General features: G+C 41.9%; 1 protein-coding gene across 2 annotated transcripts in view; it reads right to left on the reverse strand.

The window, feature by feature from the left end:
- Window positions 1-23,229, reverse strand: part of bcl2l11 (BCL2 like 11) — a 31,630-nt gene extending 8,401 nt beyond the window's left edge. For both annotated transcript variants that reach the window (XM_034101249.1, XM_071205658.1), the window contains exons 1-3: window positions 22,491-23,229; window positions 20,359-20,756; window positions 14,104-14,225 (exon numbers count right to left, since the gene is read on the reverse strand). In XM_034101249.1, the coding sequence (XP_033957140.1) occupies window positions 14,104-14,225; window positions 20,359-20,756; window positions 22,491-22,507 (537 nt within the window). In that variant the 5' untranslated portion in view covers window positions 22,508-23,229. The remainder of the gene's footprint in view (window positions 1-14,103; window positions 14,226-20,358; window positions 20,757-22,490) is intronic.
- Window positions 23,230-25,903: the final 2,674 nt, after the last annotated feature.

A 25,903-nucleotide genomic window follows, 5' to 3' on the forward strand; every position in this document is an offset into this window, starting at 1 on the left:
AGATCAGCCAGATGACATGAAGACATGATGGCATTTAACGTGTCTGTAAACCACAGATATGTTGAATGTCAACGTTTTTGAAAGTGATGTAGTAAAATGAGCGATGCGAAGAACAAGCGAAGCAGTATATTGAGGATTTGCTTTCTTGTTTTGTGTTATAAGAAGATAAATATCACTGTCATCATGCTTGTGGATTAATTATAAAGAAAGAGCCAGAGGGCTGATAAGATAAGACTCTATGCTGGGAAAAACATTTACCATGGCTCTCTTCAACGCGTATATATGAGCATGTCGCTGCGAAGGGGACCCAAGTTCCCAACAGCAAAAACACGTGGGTTTGCTATCCTGGCTCCAAAATGGTGGAATGAGCTCCCCATTGGCATCAGGACAGCAGATAGCTTACACACCTTCCGGCGCAGACTGAAAACTCATCTCTTTCGACTCCACTTCGAGCGATAAAATTACTAACAAAGCACTTATATACTAATAAAGGACTGGCTTATCTAAAGCCAGTTGAGTAGCACTTGAAATGTTTTTGCTCTATGAAGCCTGATGTACTTTATGATTCTGTTTTCTTCAAGTTTGTATTTTGTTGGTCGAACGCACTTATTGTAAGTCGCTTTGGATAAAAGCGTCAGCTAAATGTAATGTAATGTAATGTAATGTTGTGTCTTGCTTGTTTGATGTTGTTTTGTTGCAGGAATAAGTCCTACAAACTAGAAATGAGTTCACATTAAAGCACTTCCGGTTCCCTTGAATGGGTTTTCAGAAAGAAGCCTGAAAAAGGTTTGTGATAAGCAAGAGCTTAAGGGTGTGTTCACACCTAATAGTCCGCTCTCTGGTGCGCACCAGACGACAGTTTGTTACATTGTTTCATTTTTCAGAAGGTTCGGTTTGCGTTCACACGGGCAAAACTCAAACGGACTATAAACTTTAAACACAAGTCATGTGCTCGGAAATGCTGTTCAACCATTGGTCAGACATTAAGGGGGTACAAACGCAATCCCGGCAATTTCTAGCGGGGCCTCCGCCATGGAGCATCGGCACTTTCGGCAGGTTATTCTCATGCTGCTGTTAGTCTGGAGATCAACAGACACTAGTGGCCCGCGTATATGATTATATAATCAGACAACGTCCGTTAAAAAACATTATTACATGGCTTTGTTGAATACTCGATTCTGATTGGTCAATTCAAAACACGTGACACGTTTTTAATCCAGAACAGACAGACCGCTGTCAAGGATTTATTGACCGTTGTTAAGGACGCTCACATCTGCACAAAGAAGTCCGTTCGATTTAACTGTATACAGTTTGGCTGAAACTGACAAGACAAGAGCGACAAGAACAGCGGAGAAGTAACGGGCAGAAACCCTCCTTTTTACGCAGCGGTCCAGACATATACATCAGACGGCGACACATATTCAGTGTGCAGTTACTTTGGCATTAGGGCAGGGATATCTAGATACTTCCCAAGGTTTGACATAATGAATTGTGCTACTTTTAAAGCAAGCAACGATTTTTTCAAATCTGTAATCAAAAAGCTCCTCAAAAACGCTATTGAAGCAGTTCCTGCCGTTGCTACGTTAGTTCAAACGGTAACAACGGACTATTTTTCTTAGCGGATGCATGTCAATTTAAATACAACTATTTTTTAAATCAATAAAATCATTTTCTAAATCCACAAAAGCATTTCAATTAATATTGGGAGTCATGTCGTTACTTTGTTGAGAATGTGGCCGTGTAATAAGCGGCATAATGTGCAGCATTATCCATGAGAGACGTTCTGCAGAGGAGGGGCGTTTCACTGACGACAGGTGTTCTTACTTTTATGTAGCTGACGGAGAATGTTTACTTTACACGACACTGTTCAACACTTAATTCTTCTTTACTCTTTAACTAAACAACCGCGGATGTCTTGAAAGAGTCTTTCGCTAAAGAGTTTTGAAGATATCCGCGTTCTTGTGACACGTAAATACTGCGCTTCCTATGTTTTGGTGCGGACTGCGTTCACACCAGCAATGAACCGCTCCAGAGTTCGCAAGCAAGCGCTCCGAGACCACCTATTTTAGCGGACCAGAGTCCGGTTGTTTAGTTCACTTAAGAGGTCTCGGACTACGTTCACACCGACCCAAATGAACCGCACCAAGCGGCTAAACGCACCAGGGTTCGATTCAACCGGACTATACGAGGCAGGTGTGAACGCACCCTAAGAGACTGAAATGGGTTTTTTCTACAACGTAAAATAAAATGGTACACAATCGCATAATTGACAAATGTCATAAAAACAGTGGTTGCTGGCCCTTTTTTCAAATGTGTTAAAAGGATAAAGTTCCCAATCATTCCTGACTGAACTTTTGCATTTTGGAGGGGTCCCAACACTGGGTGGGTTGTTGCGGGGAGGAGGTGCTGCCGTACTGAAGTTTATTGTTTATTATTGACATTCTTGTTTTAGCTGACTGGTTTTCTATTTATTTATTTGTTTATTTTTTGTTTGTCTGTTTTTGTATATCTGTTTGTCTTCTGTCTGTGTGGGATTTTGTTACCTTGGTGTTAAGCAGTATTTACGTTGTTACTCTACCTATTTTTCTATAAAGTGAAGATTTGTTTTACGTACTTTTGATACATTCTCTGATAGAATAACTGTATGCTGTTGACAAAACCCAATAAACAAAGCTTAAAAAAAACAAAAAACAGTGGTTGCTAACAAGCGGCTGAATGAGACTATATGTAATTAGCTTTCTTATTATTATTATTGGCTCTGTTTTGCAGTTTACCGAAATCTAATAGAAAATCCCTTAGTTAAATCACTACGTAACACTCGCGCTTCTATTGGCTAGCGCTCCAACAGATTGTAGGCTAAGGGGCGGGACATCTCTAAGTGGTTGACCAATCACAACAGAGCCGGCCAGCTAACCAATCAGAGCAGACTGGGCTCTGGTTTCAGACAGAGGGTGAAAAGAGGTGCTGCAGCACAGGCAGTATGAACAAAATAAAGAGCTTTTTGAACAATGTAAACACGTCACAGTAGTAAATTATGAATATGAACCGGAAAATGATCTTTATATGTTCTTTTAAACACAAACAATAATGTTAAAAAGGTTACATTTAATCATATGTTCTTTTGGGAAAATGAATAATTACATGTGCATTAAAACATCATGAAGACAATTGGGCTGGTCTGTTATTTGGTCGTATTTCAGTCAGGGCTGAGAGTCTGACACCAAGCCAAACACTTGAGTTTCAGCCTTGAACCTCAGGACTACAGAAAAATAACCACACGCGCGTGCAGGCGCACTCAGACCCTACAGCTATCCTCCGAATAGTTTCTTCATTTGAACTCTTACCTCAAATAACCCCTTCAATCATCTGAGAATAGAAAACCTGCTGACACACATCGTTTTCCTGCCGTCACGTCTGCAGGCTTCTAACAAGTATGCTATTGTGATGCAATGAGAGAAAACTGACATACAGGCATTACAAAATAAAGGAGCAAAAAGCAAAATATCCATAACTCAAGTAAACCAACTTACTAGAGTCAGTCAAGCAGGAAGTCCACCAGGCAGATTTAAGTCACTGAACTAATAATGCAACCATTGCAATCCTTAGCCAACCATTAAAACAATAAGCAAAAAATCACGTGCCAAATATCTGCACATAATTGATAGATATATTGATATAGATCCTGTTTTGTTTGAATACTTTCCCCCTTCTTTTAAGCACCCATCTATGTTCATGTATTTCAGTTGACACTTGATATACATTGGGCATATGAACACTTCACAATAAGTGTTTCTCCTTTATTGTACATCAGTTATTTTATAACGGCAGTCTAATACAAGTGCAAAGCAGACACCATTTATAAAAATCCTCTAGTGTCCTGACTTTAATGTTGATGGGAAGCTCCAACATCCATGATTTGCATGCATGTGCTACAGCAGTAAATCATGTTGTAAATCAAAGCCAGAAGACAGACAAGAAAAAGGCTGAGGAACGGATCAGTGCATTTAGCAGCTGTAAGCTAGGTTCAAAACACAGACTGTTAAAATGGGTTAGTATTATAAAAAAATCAGCCCCTTTAAAGTTGTCGTGATGCGGTAAATAATCAACAGACTAGCTGTCACCATGTTTATTTCTGCTTTTGGGCATTTTAACACTGAGGTCGGTGTGGAACTACAGCTTCTGTGTCAGTCTGTGATGTCATTGGGCCCAAAAATAACTTGATCAACTTCCCAGTATGGACATTAAAAACAGCCCTTATCTAAATGGTTAGGATCTTAAAGTTGTAAAAGCCGAATTCAGAGTTTATTTCATTTGGAGGCGGGGCTTAAGCAAACTGCAAGTATTCGCAATGGGCTTTATAGATACAGGTACTTTTTCCCTCAAGACTCAGGCTATTTTGGCTTCATGCGCCACTGAGCAACTTCTATAAGACTGAACGGACTCCCGCCTCCAACGCTGTATCCAGTTCTCTTTATACATCCATGAGATGCTCCCATTTGTAGTCTTTGCAGCGAGTCAAGTGGCTATTATTGGAACTGCAGCTTTTGGTACTTGTGCTCGGGCTCAGCCGAAGTTTGTCGCACGGTTCGAAGGAAAGGATGTCAGTTATTGTAATATATGAAAATGCTCAAACACAGAATTCAATTGATAGTTGTTGAACAGAAATACTTTCAAATTGCGCCAAAATCCCAGACCATTGATAGGATACAAAAGGTGATTTTAATAACACAACTTTAAATATTACGTCTTTACTTTTCTGTTTAGGTTTGGAAACTTTTGATGCTGCCTTCAGACACATCTGTTGCAGAGTTTCACATATTTCATCTCAGCCTTGATTCTCCTTCTGGCGGCTTTGTTTTCACAGTGGAAACATTGAGTCAGCCCGTTCCAAAAAGCTCATGTGATTTTGTTTGGTCACCACAACTTACTATGCTGCTGCAAAAATAACTCAACACACACATGCCCACAAGCAGATCAACAGCTGTCATTACTCTCTGCCGAATGTCCACTCTAAAACTCTGCCCGTTTAGTTTTCTATCTGCAATGTGAGCTTCATGTTTTAATGTACAACAAGGTGCTTAATGTATATGCTCTTATCATGTATAATGTCTGAATCTGAAACAACTTAACATGTTGCTCAAGAAAAGAACAACTCAAGGTTTTTAATCCAAAGTCTAGCTGACTAACATCGCTTTAAGTCCATGCATGTCCATATGACTTATGTCACCACTGTTTAAGAGATTCTGAAGAGTGTGACTCAGGGTTTTAAACTTATCTTTGTGTGTGTGTGTGTGTGTGTGTGTGTGTGTGTGTGTGTGTGTGTGTGTGTGTGTGTGTGTGTGTGTGTGTGTGTGTGTGTGTGTGTGTGTGTCTGGCCTTAACTGTTGCACATGTTGTCAGTAAAGTAGAGCTTAGAAACTGCTCATTGGTAATATTTGTGCAATATAGAGTCATCAGAAAGCCCCGAAAATATAAGAAAAATAAAACAAGACAAGCATTCAACCGAACAATCCTTCAGGGGCCTATACTACGAAGCTGGTTCAACCTAACCTGGATATGTTTGAGTTAGCCGGTTGGCTTAATCCAAAACATACGCGCTCTCGCTAAACTGTACTACGACGCTGGTTATCAAGTGGATCGCTCAAGCCAGCCGTGTCCTATCTAGTTAGGTGCGCGTTCACATGAAAGGGGTGGTATTTGGAGCATTCGACCAATCACAAACATGGAGAAGCGCACTGACAGCGCAGCGTCATACTTCCTGAATGAAAAGTGAACTTTAATACTAGTCAAAAATGAAGAAGTTAAACTTTAAACATCCATGACTTAAACACTTTATCCAGGATCAAAGCCACATAGCTGCACCTGCAAGGTGAATACAGCTGGCAAAAGAACAAGTGTTTGAATGCGTACATTAACAGGTTTATGATATCACTGCCCCGTCTAAAACACGATCTGACTTCAATTACATTTGTCTCGAGTGTTTCGTCAACTTAATGTGTTGCTTAAAATAATACTTCTGCATACAGTATGTGACACTGTGAGTGTTGCACGGCCAGATACGGCTCAGCTGACTCAGATAAGGAGAGATATGATACATTATGAAGTGATATGCCGCGGACTGTACTTAATGTACTCTGATCCGGTTACTTATGTTGTGGCAGATATTTAAGTAAGCTTTCTTAACGCTAATGTTATAATAGTCAGATTGCTCTGAAGATGGAGGTGATATTCTATTCATGTTCACGTTCACACAGTCGGTGATTTTTGCCGGCCGTCTTTCCTGCGACGGCAGTTTTTCTGTATTTCCTTTCTCCTGTAATATGACTTGATCGCTTTAAACTCCGCACACTGAGCTCTGATTGGTCAGCAGGCGGTGCTTTCACTGAGTTGAGCTCTTAGCCTGCAACCTAACCTGGTCCCGACCAGGTTAGCTGCTTAGCATATATTACCATGGAGATCTAGCCTGCTAAAAAGAGAACCAGCTTCGTAGGACCGGAAAGCCGGAGTTTTCCCTGAATTTAGCCGGCTAAGCGAAAATCCTGCTTCGCAGTATACCCCCCTGCTACAGCAATGCTGTAAACAAATCAGTGTTTAGTTCTGCATTCCTGATAGAAACAGCAATGCACTCTTGGTTGAATAAGAAATGCTGTGTTTCTCCCGCTCTTTGACTTGAACACACACAAACAGAAACAGCAGCAGCCTGTCCCTCTGAGTTATTTCTGTCTTCAGGACAAAGGTTTGTTTACCTCCTACTGAAAGATGACAGTGTGTGTTGGTGTTTTTTCGAGCGTGTGTATGTGTGTGTAATTTGAGCGAGTTTAAGTGTGTCAGTGTTTTAATGTGTGTGTGTTTTGGCAGGATAATTAGACCTTGTGCTTTGCTCCCTGAGAGCTCTGTAACCACAGGGCTGAACCATAATGAATCCACACTGTCACGGACACTAGGCTAACACACACACACACACACACACACACACACACACACACACACACACACACACACACACACACACACACACACACACACACACACACACACACACACACACACACACACACACACACACACACACACACACACACACACACACACACACACACACATGGTTACAGATGTTTGAAAACAAACACATATTCACGCACACATTGTGTCAATGTTTAACTGAGAGAGTATGGGGGGGGAGGCTGGATTAAATGAGGACAAAGGAGAGAGCAGCAGAAAACAAATAATTACATATGATACGGCTGATGACACATCGCTGAACATGTTTTCCAGACAAATAATCAATCATCTCGATGTGCTTTCTATGTGAAACTATTTTAAGAAGTGCTTTGCTCATTTCTGAGACACCGGTGTGTTTGTGAGCGTGTTCTCAGAGGATATGAGTCACATTAAAACCTTTACTACAGGCTGAGCATATTCAGCCCTGCTTATCCTACGATGCCTTCAGGCAATGAAACTGAATAAAGCTCGACAAAAGAGTGAACACACAGTGCAAATTAGTCAACAGTTATGTGTGATTCATTGGTCATACTGTAAGACACTTGTTCGATGTGTTACAAAAATCCCCCTAAACCTGGTGATATATATTCAAGTGTATCTCTTATTTTCGTTCTTTGATTAATTTAAAGGTCCCATGTTATGCTTTTCTGGTTAGTGCCCGTCCCCTCGTGTGTTATGAAGGTTTTTATGCATGTAAACGGTATGCAGAGTCAAAACCCTCAAAGTGCACCCTGTAGCGAGTAAAACTCTAACACAGAAAATACCTCCCCAAAACGCCTCGTTGGAGATACGTCCCCGTACCCGGAACGAAATGGACCAATCCGCGGAGCCGTTACGTTAAGCCCCCACTGATTGGTCCAAATTGACCAATCCACGGACTTCCTCACACACTCAGTGCAGGCAGCTCTGCAAGTATAACCATAGATGGAATAAGACAAATACAGGATACCTCACTGGCTTTCCACCAGTAGCCTTATTCAACCGCAACGAGGAATGAAACCTGTATCTCTGACGTGTTATTCAAGTGCTTTGCCCTTATTTCTGTGGTTATTATGTGCATTTACCGTCATATTTTGGTGGTTCACTAACAGCTCTGTCCTTATACTGATGAATATTTCATTGATGTTTGTGAAACCTGAAAAATTTCTTATGATGCAGTGGTTATGAAATCAAGTGTAGCCATGCACGACAACAGGGAACAAATCTCCATGTTCCTCTTTTGAAGTGCCTCCTCATTGTTCTGCAGCGTGAACAAACATGCACGCTGACACATTCTGGATTATTCCATGCCCAGGTTCACAGATGGCTTACTACTAAGACACAAACAAACACACACACTTCTCTTCCTCTCTTTACTAAATGTTAAACCACATTTCCTCTGCAGCCCGACTCACAGCTGTTCGAGCAAACCCGCCTCTCATGACTCTTGACAAATACTTAAGAGTTATTCCGCTGTCAGACGTTAAACTCCTGATTTTCCCAGACGTATGTGTCTTAACTTGGTGAAATGTTCAAGGTGCACGATGACTGTGTATGTGATTATCCAGAAGGCAGGTAAATGCAGTGATTGATCAAAACCAAATCCTGAAAGATAGATGAGTAGCCCAGCTGTGTTAATGAGGGGGTTTGAGAGCAATGTGTTGACTGCTGGAACCACAAGTGCTCTCAAATAACATCGCTTAAGGGGTATCATGGCCTTTTGGTTAAGGATGTGTGTGGGTTGGGGGGTGGCGCAGAAGCATGATGGCAGAAAAGATCAACCGTTTCCCTGTTGGATGCTCATTAACACCCAGAAGGTTAAACACAGGGGAGAACACATTTGAGTAATTAGTCTGCCTCGCTAGCTTTATCACAGCTAATCTTTTGACACTCTGCCCCTCCATGTGAGGTCGGCCCAGACCCTTGGGGTTTTTAAATCTGCTCTTAAGACACACTTGTTCTCCCTGGCCTTCTAGTCAGAGCGGAGCACGACACCCTGACTTTTCCCTGTGTTTTTTATATATCTGCTCTGCTGTAAGGCAAGGCAAGGCAAGCCAAGTTTATTTATACAGCACTTTTCAACGCAAGGCAATTCAAAGTGCTTTACAAAAAAAAAAAAAAAAAAAAAAAATGAAAGACATTAAGCATTAAAAAAGAAAAGCTAATAAAAATTAAGTAATTTATTGTCTTTTATTGTGATTGTAGTAATGTGTTTTTGTTACATGTACAGCACTTTGGCTCGACCAAAAATAAAACTTGATTTAATACTGAGCGAGCAATTTAAAGATGACCGATTCTCCTCATTTTCAGGTTCATATCTGTATTTTTTGCCTCTACTGTGAAATGCTATAATGTTCAAAAAGGTCTTTATTTCTCTCATACTGCCTGTGCTGCAGCCCCTCTTTTCACCCTCTGTCTCAAACCAGAGCCCAGTCTGCTCTGATTGGTCAACCGCTTAGAGATATCCCGCCACTTAGCCTCACGTGCAATGTGTTCGAGTGCTAGCCAATAGAAGCGGGAGTGTTACATAGTGATGTCATTATGTTCCGAAAGTAAACAAAGGAGTTCAATGGAGGCGTTTCAGATGGAGTGTGGGAGAGAAACTCCCTGGGATTTTAGCCTTTGCAGACCATTCACATGCACACTAAATAACACACTACAGGAAAGAGGAAACCCAAAAAAGCAGAATAGAGCCTCTTTAAGCTCGACATTAGGATGTAACAGTCCCGTCATGCCTGTCCTTCAGTTATATTTTTAATCCATTTATCTGATGGGATTCAAGTTACCCATGTTTTTTCACTCTTCCTCTCTGGCTTCCTAAAGCTCCATTTATCCCTTTGATAGTGGAGTACATAAAACTGTGATGATGCAACATGCAGAAATGTTGCCAGGGAAACAGAAGCCAAGAGGAAATTAACTCTTATTGCAGCCACGCAACTTTACAACACAACCCGTCTGCCTGCCTTTCAGAGGATTTATAGTCTCTGCAATAATGTAATTAACTCTTCAGTGACGCAATAGTCAGACTACTGCTACTTTCATTTTTATAGCAAAACCGCAGCTGATCAATCAAGCTTACTCATCCCTCTTTTAAAATACTGCATAGTCATGTCATTTCCTAAATCTGCAAAATGGTAAGTTTCAATAAAGAGCCAGGTGGATAGTAGAAACAATTAAAATGCCTCCCCGGTGAAAGTAGTATAATCCAGAGAAAGATGAAGATAAAAGGATTGGTTTTGTTTGTAGTCTGTTTTTCTTCTGTGGTATTGGTATGCTGTGTGTTGGTATGCTGTGTGTGTGTGTTGTGTGTGTGTGTGTGTGTGTGTGTGTGTGTGTGTGTTAAGTTTAGGTCTTATAACAGTGTCATCTTATGATTATTAATAATGTAAAAAAAACATTGAACATAAGCAGACAATTGAAGGTTCCTACGTGTTAACAACCACACAAGATGTTTACATTTGGTCACACGTTAAAAGAAATCCAGCAAACATTTACATCCATATTTTGCTGCAAGTATAGACTCGCAAAGTGATTTGTATTTCCAGTGTAATTCATTCAACACAACAATAACATTATCCCTTTTACAAGTGCGTCCAATATTCACAAGATTGATAAATGCTAAGTAAGAACCTGCATTCACAAACACTTCCACTACATCAGTTCCTCTGTCAGCCAGCAGAGAAATAACTGAGGCTCCACTTTTATAATGTGAGCAGTCAGTGAGTCCCTCTGGGTTTCACCATATTTAAAAAACCCAAGTGGTACCACTAACTTTTGTTTTTGTTTCTTCAGCACTGCAGGAAAGTGTTTGAAGGCGGCGAATGGAACTGCTTTTCCCCGCTCAACAAGTCCGTTTTTTGTCATTTGTGTTTTCTGTGGTAGATAGATCGTCTGCAGCTTCAGGCGGACTTCTCGGTTATTCTCTGATCAAAATCATTTTGTTCTTCTCACCCAGGGCGCAGTGGGAATAGGCTCCCTCAGATCTCCCATGGCGACATTGTCGGAGTATTTTTAACCGCCAGCATTTTTTTTTTGAGCCCTTCTGAGAATCTCGCTAACCACATTCAAACAGAAAACCATGGATAAACAGCCTGTGATTTGATAAACAAACGGTTATCAATTGGGGCCAACAATATTATTGACTGTTGTTAGATGGGGACAGAAATCCAGCACCAGACACCTTTTTACGCTGCTATGGACAATCTTGCACTAATGTACATTCCCAAAGATATTGAAGTGACTGTTATTTTGTATATATTTATTGTTGTGTTTTTTTATCTTAAAGGTGGGGTAGGTAAGTTTGAGAAACCGGCTCGAGATACACTTGTTATATTCCATGGAATGCTCTTAACATCCCGATAGCAATGAATATCTGAAGTGCTTTGACAAAAAAAGCATACATTTTTTTTCATCTGTGGAAGCCGTAGTACTGTAACGGCCCGTTCACACAGCGGCGTGGTTTAAGCTTGCCGGCGGGCGTGTCTGAAACTCGACCAACAACCACTCACATGAATCTCCCGCCCCTGACACACAAGCAGCGGTTTGATTGGCTAGAGCTTGTACTGGCATATGATTCGATTGGCTGACGCTTCTGCCGAGGCTTCAAAAGTTGAACATTGCTCAACCTTTGCAGCGAGCCACGCCAGTAACGCTCCGCGTCGCTTCCCACAATGCAGTTCGGCGAAAAGTGACATCACCCCATTCAAAGTGAATGGTGAAGCGTCAACACACGCCGCTGTGTGGACGGGCCGTTAAAAGCACGACCAATCATCTGAGCCGGCCCGGCTAAAATAACTGGATGGCCTACCTGCCTGTCAGCCTTCCATCTGTGCACAAACTTATCTCGTGCCCTCATTGGTCATGTGCGCGTTTGTGTGTGTTGGAGGAGGGGCTGTGAGGAAGTGGTAGATTTTTTCCGGCTGTATATTGTCAAATTCTAGCGCACTCGAGCTGGTTTCTCCAAAAAGTACCTACCCCACCTTTAATGTGTGCACATGTATAAATGTGTCTGTCAAGGACGCCGGAAGCAGGGGGGCCAGGGGCCCCCCCTCTTTACAGCCCTGCCCCACATTTTCGCAGCAGCGGATGCCGCGGAACACTGTACAAATCCCGTTTCAATAATTCTCATCTAATCTAAAGTCGCATCTAAAACGCGATCTGATCTAGCTGTGTATATTTTGTTATATTCAATCTCATTAGCTACAGGCATTTTTTAAGCTTGTAAAGGGAAGAACACAGCTCGCCTCTCCCTCGCCACTCTGCTCTTCCACAGCGCCGCTCCCCCTCCCTCTGCTGAAATTATGAATGTAAGGCATAGTAATCATAGATAACACGGCAGGGTCCGTTACAGTTTGTTTTCATCTGATTTCAATTAAACAAAGTCTTGGCTTTCAGAATATTAAACTTGTTTCGGCAAATTCAGATGATAAATACAGCTTTGAAGCTTTTAGCGGCATAATTACAAGCAGAGAACGGAGTAATTTAACGTCACAGCCAGAGGTCGCGTTAACCGAATATTTTCCGTCTATGACGGATTTTTTTTAACAATGACGGACAAATCTGAAAGCAGTCCGTCATTTTGACGGATTAGAACAAACTCGGAACAGCGCCAAAGTGTCCCCGCAGCGAGGCTCCGGTGTTATGCCGTGTTATGCATGCCCTCCAAAAAGGAAATCATACCGTTTCCAAACCTAACTGTGCCGCACAATCATTGAAATGTCTGTGAGTTTTGGCTTTACGCTGTGCACGCTCCCGCGAGGTGCAGCAGCCATGCATAACACGGCGCATGTGAACTGTCCCTCCCCCCGTTGACAGTTCACGAGCATGCTTTCCCCCCCCGTCAGAGTTGTGTAAAGGCCGACGGGTAATTCTGGATTTTGACGGAAGTTTTACGATCCTGTCCGTCAAAATGACGGGCAGCGAAAAAGTCTAGCGCAACCTCTGGTCACAGCAGGCATAACAACAGCCGGTGTTTCTCGTGAGGGTTTTCCCCGGGAAACAAACACAATACACACAAACGCAAAAATACACACACACACACACACACACACACACACACACACACACACACACACACACACACACACACACACACACACACACACACACACACACACACACACACTCGCGAGCTCCCCCCAGACCAGTAATCCAAACAAAATGATCTTCCCTCCGTAGCTACTTTGATCATTTGCTCCGCTAATAATCAATCAGATCGATCCAGAGAAGAGGAAACTTTGAAGGCCTTTTTCTCAAAATGATGACTCGGTGACAGTCATTATATAATGTGACATATTTTGCTTAATATTTGGAGTACAAAAACAATCCTGATATCATTAGAAAGCTAGGAATCTCCTCTTTCCAGCAGTGTATACAACTCAAAATGTGTCTTCGGGTCAATGCGACTGATTTCGATGGAGCAGCAAGTCACTTTGCATTAGGTAAAATACAGCAGGCAGACATAACAGGAAGAATATGTAATTTGTAATCCAATCAAATACATTGTCACAACATTCAAATGTATCCATGTACATTACAACCAATAACAAAGCTTAGATGTGTTTATTTGTTACGTTTTTTACGTTATGTGTTACGTTGTTCTGTGTGTGTCAGCCGTTACCATGGATACCAAACAATGGTGTAGCTGTATTGAAGTCCGAGTGGAGACAGTAACATTTGGTGCGTTATGTTCAAATCAGATTTAGTCAGAAATCGGGAGAAATGCGGGATAAATATGACCCCGGGAGGAAAACGGGAGTCTCGATCCCGCGAAAATCGGGAGGGTTGGCAAGTATGTCACACACACGCACTTTTTGGCCCCCCCCCACTTCTGAAATGAATCCGGCGCCGCTGGTGTCTGTTGATTGTGTATATATAGGATATATATATTTTAATCTATGGGATTGTGGGAAACGGTATTTCGATCTCTCTGTCTGCACACAAACTGAAAGATTGACAATAAAGTTGACTTGACTTAAATCACTAAACGGAAAGTGTACACACACACACACACACACACACACACACACACACACACACACACACACACACACACACACACACACACACACACACACACACACACACACACACACACACACACACACACACACACACACTAACCCTGAGCAGTAGATCTCTGTTGTATTCGTCTCCAATGCGTCGGAGCTCTCGTCCGACTTCCTCCCTCTGCATGTCCCTTGCTGCGTTTCGTTGCTGGGTGCTAGAGGGGCTGAGAGATCGTCCTGAAACAGAGAGGGGGAAACATGCCCACCTTAGAATTAAGGTCACACATGAATGTATTATATGTTTCATTTGTATTAGCGATGCTGCTTTTTTTTAGGCTTATGCAAGTTAGGGTTATCGACTTTTGATTAATAGTTTGAACATGCAGTCTGCATAAAAAGATAGACATAAAGACACAAGTATATTTGGTGACCTTTAGAAGCGGTTTTTTTTTTTCTTATCCAATTTTCTACTGCACTCCACTCATCCTGGTAATGGTATTGATGTTCCCACTGTAGTGGAAGCTGCGTCATTGTTGGACAGAAAGCTGCATTACACACACACACACACACACACACACACACACACTACTGTATGTATGTACGGATCATTAGCATCCCATTATTTAAAGAGTGTGCCCCTCACGCATAATGACAAAGATGTGCAGCTGACTGGAACATTACACGTTCATGTACACATGTGTGTTTCTGTGGCTAATCTGATATTTTCAGTCAATACTAAATCAGTATGAACAGTCTGAAAGCCCTGACCTCTTATCGAGCTACACTTATGACTCACTAAGGCTGTTATGAAACCCATGCTTATTATTTCTCACATCCTCCAATATTTATGAGAACTAAACAGCAATGTAATCACCAGTTCACCAGAGCACTGACTGCACCCCCCAGTGAGATGTGATGGAAACTATAGGCACAGATGTGGAAATACAGGAAGTGTTTTCTGTAAAATATTAGAAAAAAAACCAAAAGGTAAACTATGTCAAGTGATGTTGTTGATAACTGTAGAAATGAAAGAATTAAAACACAGATAAGCATCTTTTTCGCTCTCATAAAGTTATTCAAATGGCTTACAATTGTGGGGCAAGCAATAAAAAGCAAATAATTTAGAAAACAGTCTTATCTTATTCTCCTTAAGACATGGAGACATGCCCTTATTAGCCAGCTTTGTTCTAAGTTATGTCTCAAGCCTCAAGCTAAATCTATCTTTGTACAACTAGCCTCTAGGTTGTGTTATAATCAAACAGTGTTTATATAAATCTTAAAAGCCTCAAAAGGGACGGTTCCACTGGCGTTGTCTGGAGAACCTGCTGCACAAGGAAGAAGTATTGTGATGGGATGGCTGTAAGGAACAACAAGATGATACACTGATCCGCTTTAGGCTTTTATCTCTCATCCACACAAACAGGCCAGCTTTCCTGATAACTCAAACTTTCAAAGGACAATACTTCTTTGTGTGTGTGTGTGTGTGTGTGTGTGTGTGTGTGTGTGTGTGTGTGTGTGTGTGTGTGTGTGTGTGTGTGTGTGTGTGTGTGTGTGTGTGTGTGTTTATCTCCTATCTGTGCTATCTGATGGACGTAGCAGATTGATTGAGAGGCGAAGGGTTTCAGTCTGCATCTGACAAAAGGCCTGCAAGCCTATTTTGACTGCTACACACACAGGACTATTTTGATTGCATACTTAATGAATAACACACACACACACACACACACACACACACACACACACACACACACACACACACACACACACACACACACACACACACACACACACACACACACACACACACACACACACACACACACACACACACACACACACACACACACACACACACACACACACTGTTCTGTTTTGACTGGTATCTTATCTGGCTGGCTGCAGCGAGAGAATAAAGGAGACACAAGGCAATCAGTGAAGCTAATCACTGCTATTATAAAGAGAGGTTACAATAAGGAAGTTGTATTTTAGCATCCGGAGATAACTTTTGAACTTGAAAAACACCATTTATCCTACAAATGCAGATGTGGTTGAAGCTTGGGTTTTAATAGAGGAGTCGGGGAGGGGGGGGGAGAGACATTCACATACTGCAATTCTAACATGCAGTTTGTGAGTTTCTGCATTTTAAGTCAAAATTAGGGGATTCACACAGCTGTTTATTTTGTTGTGCCAAATCTCAGCCTCATGTCACAGCTTTGTTTGTTTTGAAGAAACAGGATGGGCAACTTTAGCCGACAGCATTATAGCTCTAAGCATGCGTGTCTTCTTCTGTTTACTGGTCCGAAAAAACAGCAGGCATAAAAACAGGGTCAGGGCAGTGAGAAGTGATTAATGTCTAATAAACACGTTGGTGGCTCCATCAGTACGAGCTGAAAACCACAGAGCCTCAACACACAACTCCTGGAAATGCAAAAGCTTCAACTAATACTTTCATTGCCTCGAGTTAGACTCCTTAAAAAGGGAAGTGCACCGATTTAACGCATGAAAGTGTGTCTTGGAGAGTACTACTGCGTATGTGAAAAAGATTTATGAAGCCGAACTGTGACAATTGAGTTAGTTTGAGAAAGGAAAAAAACTCAGAGGTGTGGAGTTAGAAACAAGTGATCTTACACACTTATGTAGCACGCTGCTTGAGGCTAGCGGCTCGAGGCTACATTAGCAACTAGCATAACACATACAAATCTTCAACCAAACCGGCAGAAGGTTGTTTTGCATTTTGGGTAATGTCGGCTATTGGTTTTGGCAAGGACAAAACATAACAAGTGTGGTTTTACTGCAACCAGTTGTATACCTTTTTGAGTCCAACTATGTTTTGGAGGTGCTATGAATGCTAAATATGTATACGGCTATACGCTTAAATAACTTTTACTTAACCCTTAAATACATCATCTTCAAATGCGGCAAACACTTTATAATCTTGAGAGAAATTACTATTTAATAGTTGTGTGTAATAAAATATTGGACTACATTAAGTAAATGTTGCTTTGATGTGCGCACAGACAAATGTACGTTCTTTATGAGAACTTTAACATGACATGTTATTATCAAAACGCTAACAATAGATATTTCTGATAAACATTTCGTGGGGCAGTACAATATCTACTTTGTTGTTTATTTCCATACAATCTATCAAACAGACAATAGCTATTGCAATTTCAAGCATAATCCCTTGACGTGTGATTTCTTAAAACATACTCTGGGTTTATTTAAAATCTCTTCTCTTCCTGTAAAACATTATATTCTCAAATTAGACTGAACTGTCCTTCACAGCCAGTGTCTCAGTTACCACATTTCTGATTTTCACACACACACACACACACACACACACACACACACACACACACACACACACACACACACACACACACACACACACACACACACACACACACACACACACACACACACACACACACACACACACACACACACACACACACACACACACACACACACACACACATCCAGGGGTTTTACTTATCTGGTCTTACTGCACCTTTGTAAACACGGACAGTATTTGTTCACAAAAGATTGTCGTGTATCCAACCAACATAAATTACAATATTTGCTCGATGTTCTCGGAACTGTCACACGCGTACAATTATCAAACACAATATTTAGAGATTCATGTTTCGAATGAACCCCCGTAAAAAGCAATTTCTTAGAAGTGTGTCTTTGTGTGTGTGCAGGGATCAGGTCCTTCTGTATTTTCTGATATGCGTTGATGTAAGCAATTTATCTTTCTTGCAAACTCTTGAAGCTAGTCAAGGTGAGGAAAACCACAGACCTTTTCACACTTTTAAGACCAGAACCTTTCCTATGTTTGTTCACCTCCCTCCCTCCCACACACACACACACACACACACACACACACACACACACACACACACACACACACACACACACACACACACACACACACACACACACACACACACACACACACACACACACACACACACACACACACACACACACACACACACACACACACACACACACACACACACACACACACATCCAGGGGTTTTACTTATCTGGTCTTACTGCACCTTTGTAAACACGGACAGTATTTGTTCACAAAAGATTGTCGTGTATCCAACCAACATAAATTACAATATTTGCTCGATGTTCTCGGAACTGTCACACGCGTACAATTATCAAACACAATATTTAGAGATTCATGTTTCGAATGAACCCCCGTAAAAAGCAATTTCTTAGAAGTGTGTCTTTGTGTGTGTGCAGGGATCAGGTCCTTCTGTATTTTCTGATATGCGTTGATGTAAGCAATTTATCTTTCTTGCAAACTCTTGAAGCTAGTCAAGGTGAGGAAAACCACAGACCTTTTCACACTTTTAAGACCAGAACCTTTCCTATGTTTGTTCACCTCCCTCCCTCCCACACACACACACACACACACACACACACACACACACACACACACACACACACACACACACACACACACACACACACACACACACACACACACACACACACACACACACACACACACACACACACACACACACACACACACACACACACACACACACACATCCAGGGGTTTTACTTATCTGGTCTTACTGCACCTTTGTAAACACGGACAGTATTTGTTCACAAAAGATTGTCGTGTATCCAACCAACATAAATTACAATATTTGCTCGATGTTCTCGGAACTGTCACACGCGTACAATTATCAAACACAATATTTAGAGATTCATGTTTCGAATGAACCCCCGTAAAAAGCAATTTCTTAGAAGTGTGTCTTTGTGTGTGTGCAGGGATCAGGTCCTTCTGTATTTTCTGATATGCGTTGATGTAAGCAATTTATCTTTCTTGCAAACTCTTGAAGCTAGTCAAGGTGAGGAAAACCACAGACCTTTTCACACTTTTAAGACCAGAACCTTTCCTATGTTTGTTCACCTCCCTCCCTCCCACACACACACACACACACACACACACACACACACACACACACACACACACACACACACACACACACACACACACACACACACACACACACACACACACACACACACACACACACACCACACACACACACACACACACACACACACACACACACACACACACACACACACACACGCACACACACACACACACACACACACACAACATTGGGCGTCAAGACCCTTTTCCTTCCTGTAAATCTGACTCAGCAGGATTCAATGAAAACGGTGAATCCAAGGCAGCAGTCCAACGTCAACAGGTCTAACAAACTCATTCACAAAACTCACCCGTGCAAAACAAACAAAAAGTACAATTGTCCTTACACAGTATACAAAGTGTCATTATGTGTTAGTTTGAGATGAAAATAATCACTTGACTAAGGGGTTAGTTCAAGATTTAAATGGTGACTTAAGTGAATGTCCACTAGTTAATGTCTTTATTCCTTTCAAATGTTGATATAGTGGCGATCACGTTTGTGAAAATACATTACATTGCTATTAGATTTCGATTGTATCCGCAGGGCTTTGGAAGGATTTTAAACACTCGTAAAAAGGCAGCAGAAATTATCAACAGGAAGAGGATTATTAGGATGGAACAAAAACACAGGACATTTGGCAGCACTGAGGAGTCATAGTAGTGTGTGTTTGATCTGCATGTTTCAGCCTGAATATCTTAGTATTTCCCTCTGAGAGCGAATTCCATCTGAGTGATTTACACATGTGCGAGTAAAACAATATTTTGGAAAGATGCATGAGTAAGTTATAGTAGGAGGAAAAGGGGAGTGCAACAACCTCAAGTTTTGGTTCATCTTCTTACTTTCATTGTTAACATTTAACACCACCCGCCCTAACCCTTAACTGTTTGATAAAGGAAGCTTCAGGGAGTTTGCGCCGGGCTCTGGTTTCATATTTTGCAGCACACCCACACAGCAGCTATTTCACAGAGAAAACAGTGAAAAGCTAACTGGCTGATTCAGGTCAATCATTTTCACACATTACAGGTTCAGTTTTTTCAAAAGGGCGGGACACCTACACTTACTTTAAACACTTCAATTTGAAGGAATGCATGCTTCTTAAATCTGATAAAGTAGATTACAAAATTAGTAGTGATTTAGCATTATGATTACAAGTCATTGTTGCTTTGTGAGGAAAGTCACTGACTGGAAGGATAGCAGCAAAACGACAAAGAAACGTGCTCAAAAGTGAAAACGTGTGCACAGTAATGATGATGGGAAGTGTTCATATAACGGACTTTAAAATACATGCTTTTGTGACATTAAATCCCTTTCCAGATAACTCTAAATCCTGCTTGGATTCAGTGTTTGGCAGATGATCGTCGGTATGTAATATATGCAAAGTGCCTTTGTATCCTCACCGTGCTGCACGCGCGTCCCGGGTCCACCCCCGTGCGCCTCAGCCACGCGCTGCAGGGCGTGTTTCAGCACCTGTCCGGTGGGGCTCGGAGTCTGCGTGGCTCGGTCAGCCGTCACTGCCTTAGGGGAGAGCGGGGAGCCCGGCAGCGAGTCTCCCTCGAAGGAGAAATATCCACTGGATGTGCGGCGATTAAAGTTGAATATCGATCTCTTCCGAAACACGTCGAGGCTGTCTGCAGCTGGGGAGCCGGCTCTGGTTCTGCACACGGAGGGTGAGGCCGGCTCTACTCCTCCGGGGGAACAGGAGGTTTGCGCTGAGGCTCCAGCGGCTCCCACTGGTAGTGGATCTGCTCCCTGTGGTGCAGTTACTGCTGTGGAGCCATCGGGGAGATTTGGTGGTCTGTTGGATGGTCAGAGCAGCACCGTCAGTGTGGGCTTTCATCACTCTGCCTAAACAGCCTCGTGTCTGACACAACAACTGGATGTGAAGCTGCAAACTACGGACTGTTTCCGAACTATAAACCGGGTTATTTTACAGGGATCGTGATGAGTGCTGCGCCAATGAGGACGTGCCAACACAAAATATGTTCAACATGTTGACTTATTTTATATTCTAGCACATGTGCCCCTGCAGCGGATAACCACAGAAACATTCAGAGTTGTGCAGTTAGTATTTGACAGGTTCACGTGCAGTGAGTGTGTTCCTGATGGCTAAAGTGTCCGCCCGGTGCGTCTCCATTGTTTAAAGAAGATGCTGATGCAGCAAATACTTATTTGACTGTATGTCTATGTGTGTGCTCGGGTCATAAAGGAAGTGTCTGGAGTAAATTGAACTGCGTCACATATAACAGCCAGACCAGTCAGTCTGGGAATGTTATTTTAAGCAGCGTTTTGTCTGATCGCACAGTTCCGGTTTTATTCAGGATTCCTTAGATCTTTCTTTTGGTGTTAACACATACTGCTTTGCATTGGGTACAACATTTTACGCCGTTGTTATTTTCAGGTGTAATCGCCAAATCTTGCCATTCTGATTAAAACGCCTCATCAAAAATATTTTTGACGCAGCGCTTGCTGTTGTCCAGACTGAACAGCAGCGTCCTAAACGCAGGGATTCCCAGCAGCAATGATCTACTTCTGTGCCAAATAACCGAAAATTATAAAAGACAGTTTTATTTTTACGCACAAGTCGTTATATACCGACACAGACTTTTACGCACCTTAAATGAAAAAAGTCGTCATTTTGCCCTTTACGCATTATTACGTACGGAGAAACAGCCTCCACACGCGGGCTTTAAGTGGGCGCCAAGTCTGTCCTGCAGCCATATGAGAATGTAAACTTTCGCTGTGGGTTTCGGTGCAGATCCGACCCAAGTTCAGATGGGAGATATCAAGCGTGGCAGGCAGCACGTAGAGAATGGCACCCATACCGGCAAACAAACCTCGCCGAGAGGGAAACACGCTCCACCGGTACAACAACAACAACAACAACAACAACAACAACAACAACAACAACTAACAAACATTAATTTGATCCGGTGCTGAGGTGTTAAATGTCTAACGAGATCCGTTCAGCAGCACGTCTGCACCGTCACTGTGTTTACAGGACAAGGGCACCGACACAGCCTAGAAGTGCTTGTGCGCCTCCCACCGGGCAGTACACCGTGCCTTTAACATAGATACATCACCAATACTAGAGTGGTGCATTAAAGAGCGGCTGGACTCTGTGACCTCGAAGATAGCAAAGCAATAGTGAAGAAAAAAAACACTTTAATTAAAAGGAACACCGTACGATTTCGTATAGTTTGCATAATAACTCCGGACTCCTACTCTAAATCCCTCTAGATATACAACAGGAAAGCGTCCTTTTAACATATATTAGGGGTATTGCGATGAAAAGAAACCGAAGAAGAGACTATTAACTTCTGTTTAAAGTTACTTATTACGCATGACAAACGCGTAAAATACATGTTTTTATGTCAAAAGAAAGCAAAACTGTGTAAAATAAAAGCTATCATTAATTTCCTTTATTAAACCCTCCCAAGTGGGTATTACTGCAGCTGCCGGTTTGAGGGAAACTGCATTTTTTGTAAATCGTTTGTTTAAAAGAACACACGATGCCTCTTTCCAAACTCACCTGGACGGATGGGGCATGTCAGTGTTGGGACATCATCTCTCGCTCCGAAAAAAGAAACACGATGAAATTAGCTCTGCGTAAATATGTCCAACAACTATTATTATTCCAAGTTCAAATAGGATCCACAGGTCGAAAGTGAGCTACACTTCTCAAAGTCGACATAGATCCCAGAGTTTTGGCTGAAGAGCAATGCTTGAATAATCCTCCTGGTCCGAGTGATCGTTGTCTGCATCTCCTTGCTTTCTCCCTGCCTTCTTCTCTTGCACTGCCTCCAGAGCCGGAGTATGGCAGATTTTAACAGAAGAAACAACCCCGTCACAGAAACGTCATAAATCCAGCCCTGCTCACAGTTTAATCCACTCCCACATACTTTGTTTCTGTCTCTGTCTCCCCCTAGTGCTCAGAATCGGAGGATGAAACCCTCTTTAATGGTCACACATGCAGAGCACATCATACACAGTTCTGCATTGATCATATTCATAGTACTAGGAGCAGTGGGCAGCTATTATACAGCGCCCGGGGAGCAATGGGGAGCGGGGGGATGTCCGGTGCCTTGCTCATGGGCACCACGGCAGGGGGTGAACTGGGACGTAGCAGTCCACACTGTCTGTACGGGGACTTGAACCGGCGACCCTACGGCTCCCAGTCCAAGCCCCTACTGGCTGACCCACATGCCTCAATGTGCAGGCGTCCCTCACTGTGAATCAAATATAAAACGAGTAATTTGTCTCTGTATAAATGTCAGGTTGTGGCAGATTTGTTGTCTGTTGATTAGAAATAAAATGATAAATTGATAAATGTTTATGAAAACATAATAAAGACAGACGATTATCAGGTGTGATCTACAACATTTATTTTAAATGAATAATATAATAGCATGTAAGTGGCTAGTATTGTTTAAAGGCTTGGTGAATATGAATACCCCTAGATGTCATGTTGTTATTGGACATATATATTCCACCTACAGGTTGGGAATAACTGCACATAAGTCATGGAGAAAGGATGGGCTTTTGAGAGAGTAGAATAGTAAGGGGACCCTGAGGAGCATGAACACTGGAGCTCCGGTGTTCACTTTCCTCCACCCGGAGTGTCCAAACTCTCTTTGGCTTATCTGGATTCATGCCAAAGAGTAGAGTTGGCGTAAATTCAGAGGTGTCCTGCGCAGAGGGCAAGAAAGTAGAGTTGTTAAGGGACCATCTCCAGTTATTGTTTTCTCCTGATCCTAGGATAACTTCAAAAGGAAAAGTGTTAGGTAAAGATCTGGACTTGGGCGCCTGGAGGAACGTGAACATCCGAGCTACAAAACTCCAACAGCTGCAGGGCATGGGAGAAACATGAGTCACACACACACTAATACACATAGCACACACACACACAACTGCATCGATACAGACAGACAAAAGGGCGAGACAATCAATAGCATTTACATGTGATCAATACCGGTCAATTCCTCAGAGTGTGGGAAAATGTGTGTGAACGGTTGTAAATATCTGCCTTGGTTAATGTCCACTTTCTATTGGTTTCTATTGCTGCACATTTGAGTGTGTTTTACTTTAAGGGTTATCAGATATGTTTAGTGGGATGATGATACTGAAGACATTGCCAATAGTCGTGAACATTTTTAAAGGGATAGTAAAAAAAAAGATGGATATTTGTATGACTGCTGTTCTTAGCGCTGGACTGTGAATGTGGTTGGGACATCTTGAGGAAACTAGATAAGTGAAAGGCTTTAACGAGTCATATAACAGCAGGATGGAGCCCACACTTCATTAATCAACTCCATCAAGGTTATTTCCCCCAATAAAATATCCATACGCATCGGCGTTTAACCGTTTGTAAGTTGAGGAAAATAGAAATCTCAGCAAGAGCCATGACATGACTATATTTATTTATTTATTCGTTTATTTGGCAGGGACATTGCACATTAATGAACACTTCAAACATGAAATGTGCCAAGTGTAAATATGCCAGATTTAGCTTTGAGCTACCTTCCATCCTCACATAAAACATTAAGAAAATGAAAATTACAGCACAAATACATAAAAAGCAAGAAAAGTGTAAGAGTAAGAGTAGAATACCCAAGTATTTAGGACATGGTAATACAATATAGCAGCATCGATACATAAAGCGCAAGAGAAGATACCCCTGTATTAAAGTGCATTTAGTGGTGATCGATCGCACGTCTGTTTGTTTCTCAGCCATTATTATTATACTCTCTTGTTCTAGTCTTTTTAGTTGACAAACCAGGGAGCAATCTTACATTCGTACACCTGCAATAAAACCACTTTTCACAAAAAGGAGAGGATCATATTTAATTAAGGAAAGAGTTCATTTGGGACACATTTGATTTTGGCAAGGAGCCTATGATGAGCTAAGTGGAATTGGCATGCCTGCAGGATCAAGTGCCAGAGATGCATCGTGCATGCCTTTAGGACACAGTATCACTCCCATCGTCTCCCACTTCTGCTGATTACTGAGAGGACGAGATAAGACAGACGGGGTTTTCTGCCTGGTTGGTTTCATACAAGTGCATTTACTGTAAATGTTTCCGGATTTATAAAGACGTTTATGGTTGCCTGTGTGTCTCCCATGCAAATTTGTATGCAAATCATTGTTGGAGCCTTGAACCGCTGGAACATGAAAACATGGCAGAGTTTAATGGCCTCATTCAGCAGCCCTGAGGGAATGCAGGGTAATTACAGACTACAGTAGACACTGTTAAACACTGTTTTAAAAAGAGCTGTAAATTAGGCTGAAGTGCAAACGCTACCATTTTGTGCAAGTGAGCAAATAAGCTGTAGGCCATATATCAGCTGAGTCATGATGGCTTGATACATTCAGACAACACGTGACCAATACTGCGCACTATGTTCATCAAATCTATCGAGTTTCTGTAGACGCAGTGGCACTCAGTCCAACCCCCTTACATATTTCATCATTGAGAAAACAGTCACGGCAACAAACACATACGAGCTTATTGTACTGTTGTGATTATGTATAACAATTAGATAGAAATCCCTCCTCCCCTTGCGCTTCAGAAGAGTGTTCATTACAACAGACTGACCCGGTTGTGGAAGTGAGTGAAGCGTTAAAATGGACGAGTAAGGCTGATCAACACAGTGTTTTCTGAGAGACAGTGTGTGAAACAACTTGTTTACAACACATTTCTTGGTATAAACACTTAAAAGTAATAGCTGCAGTTATTATAAAAGTGACCTAATATAAAATAAACAGTAAGAGATCAATACATGAAACACATATACACATTTAATATGCTGATAAATCTGATTCTTACAGGGTGTGTGTACGCATGTGTTTAACAGACATTGACAACTGGTCATTGAGTGCTAATGGAAAGCCAATCAGTTCCCACGCAGTGGAACATAAGCCCCCCCCCCCCCCCCCCATTCAGA

Source organism: Pseudochaenichthys georgianus, chromosome 15, assembly GCF_902827115.2.
Source record: "Pseudochaenichthys georgianus chromosome 15, fPseGeo1.2, whole genome shotgun sequence".
In the NCBI taxonomy this organism is placed as follows: domain Eukaryota; kingdom Metazoa; phylum Chordata; class Actinopteri; order Perciformes; family Channichthyidae; genus Pseudochaenichthys; species Pseudochaenichthys georgianus.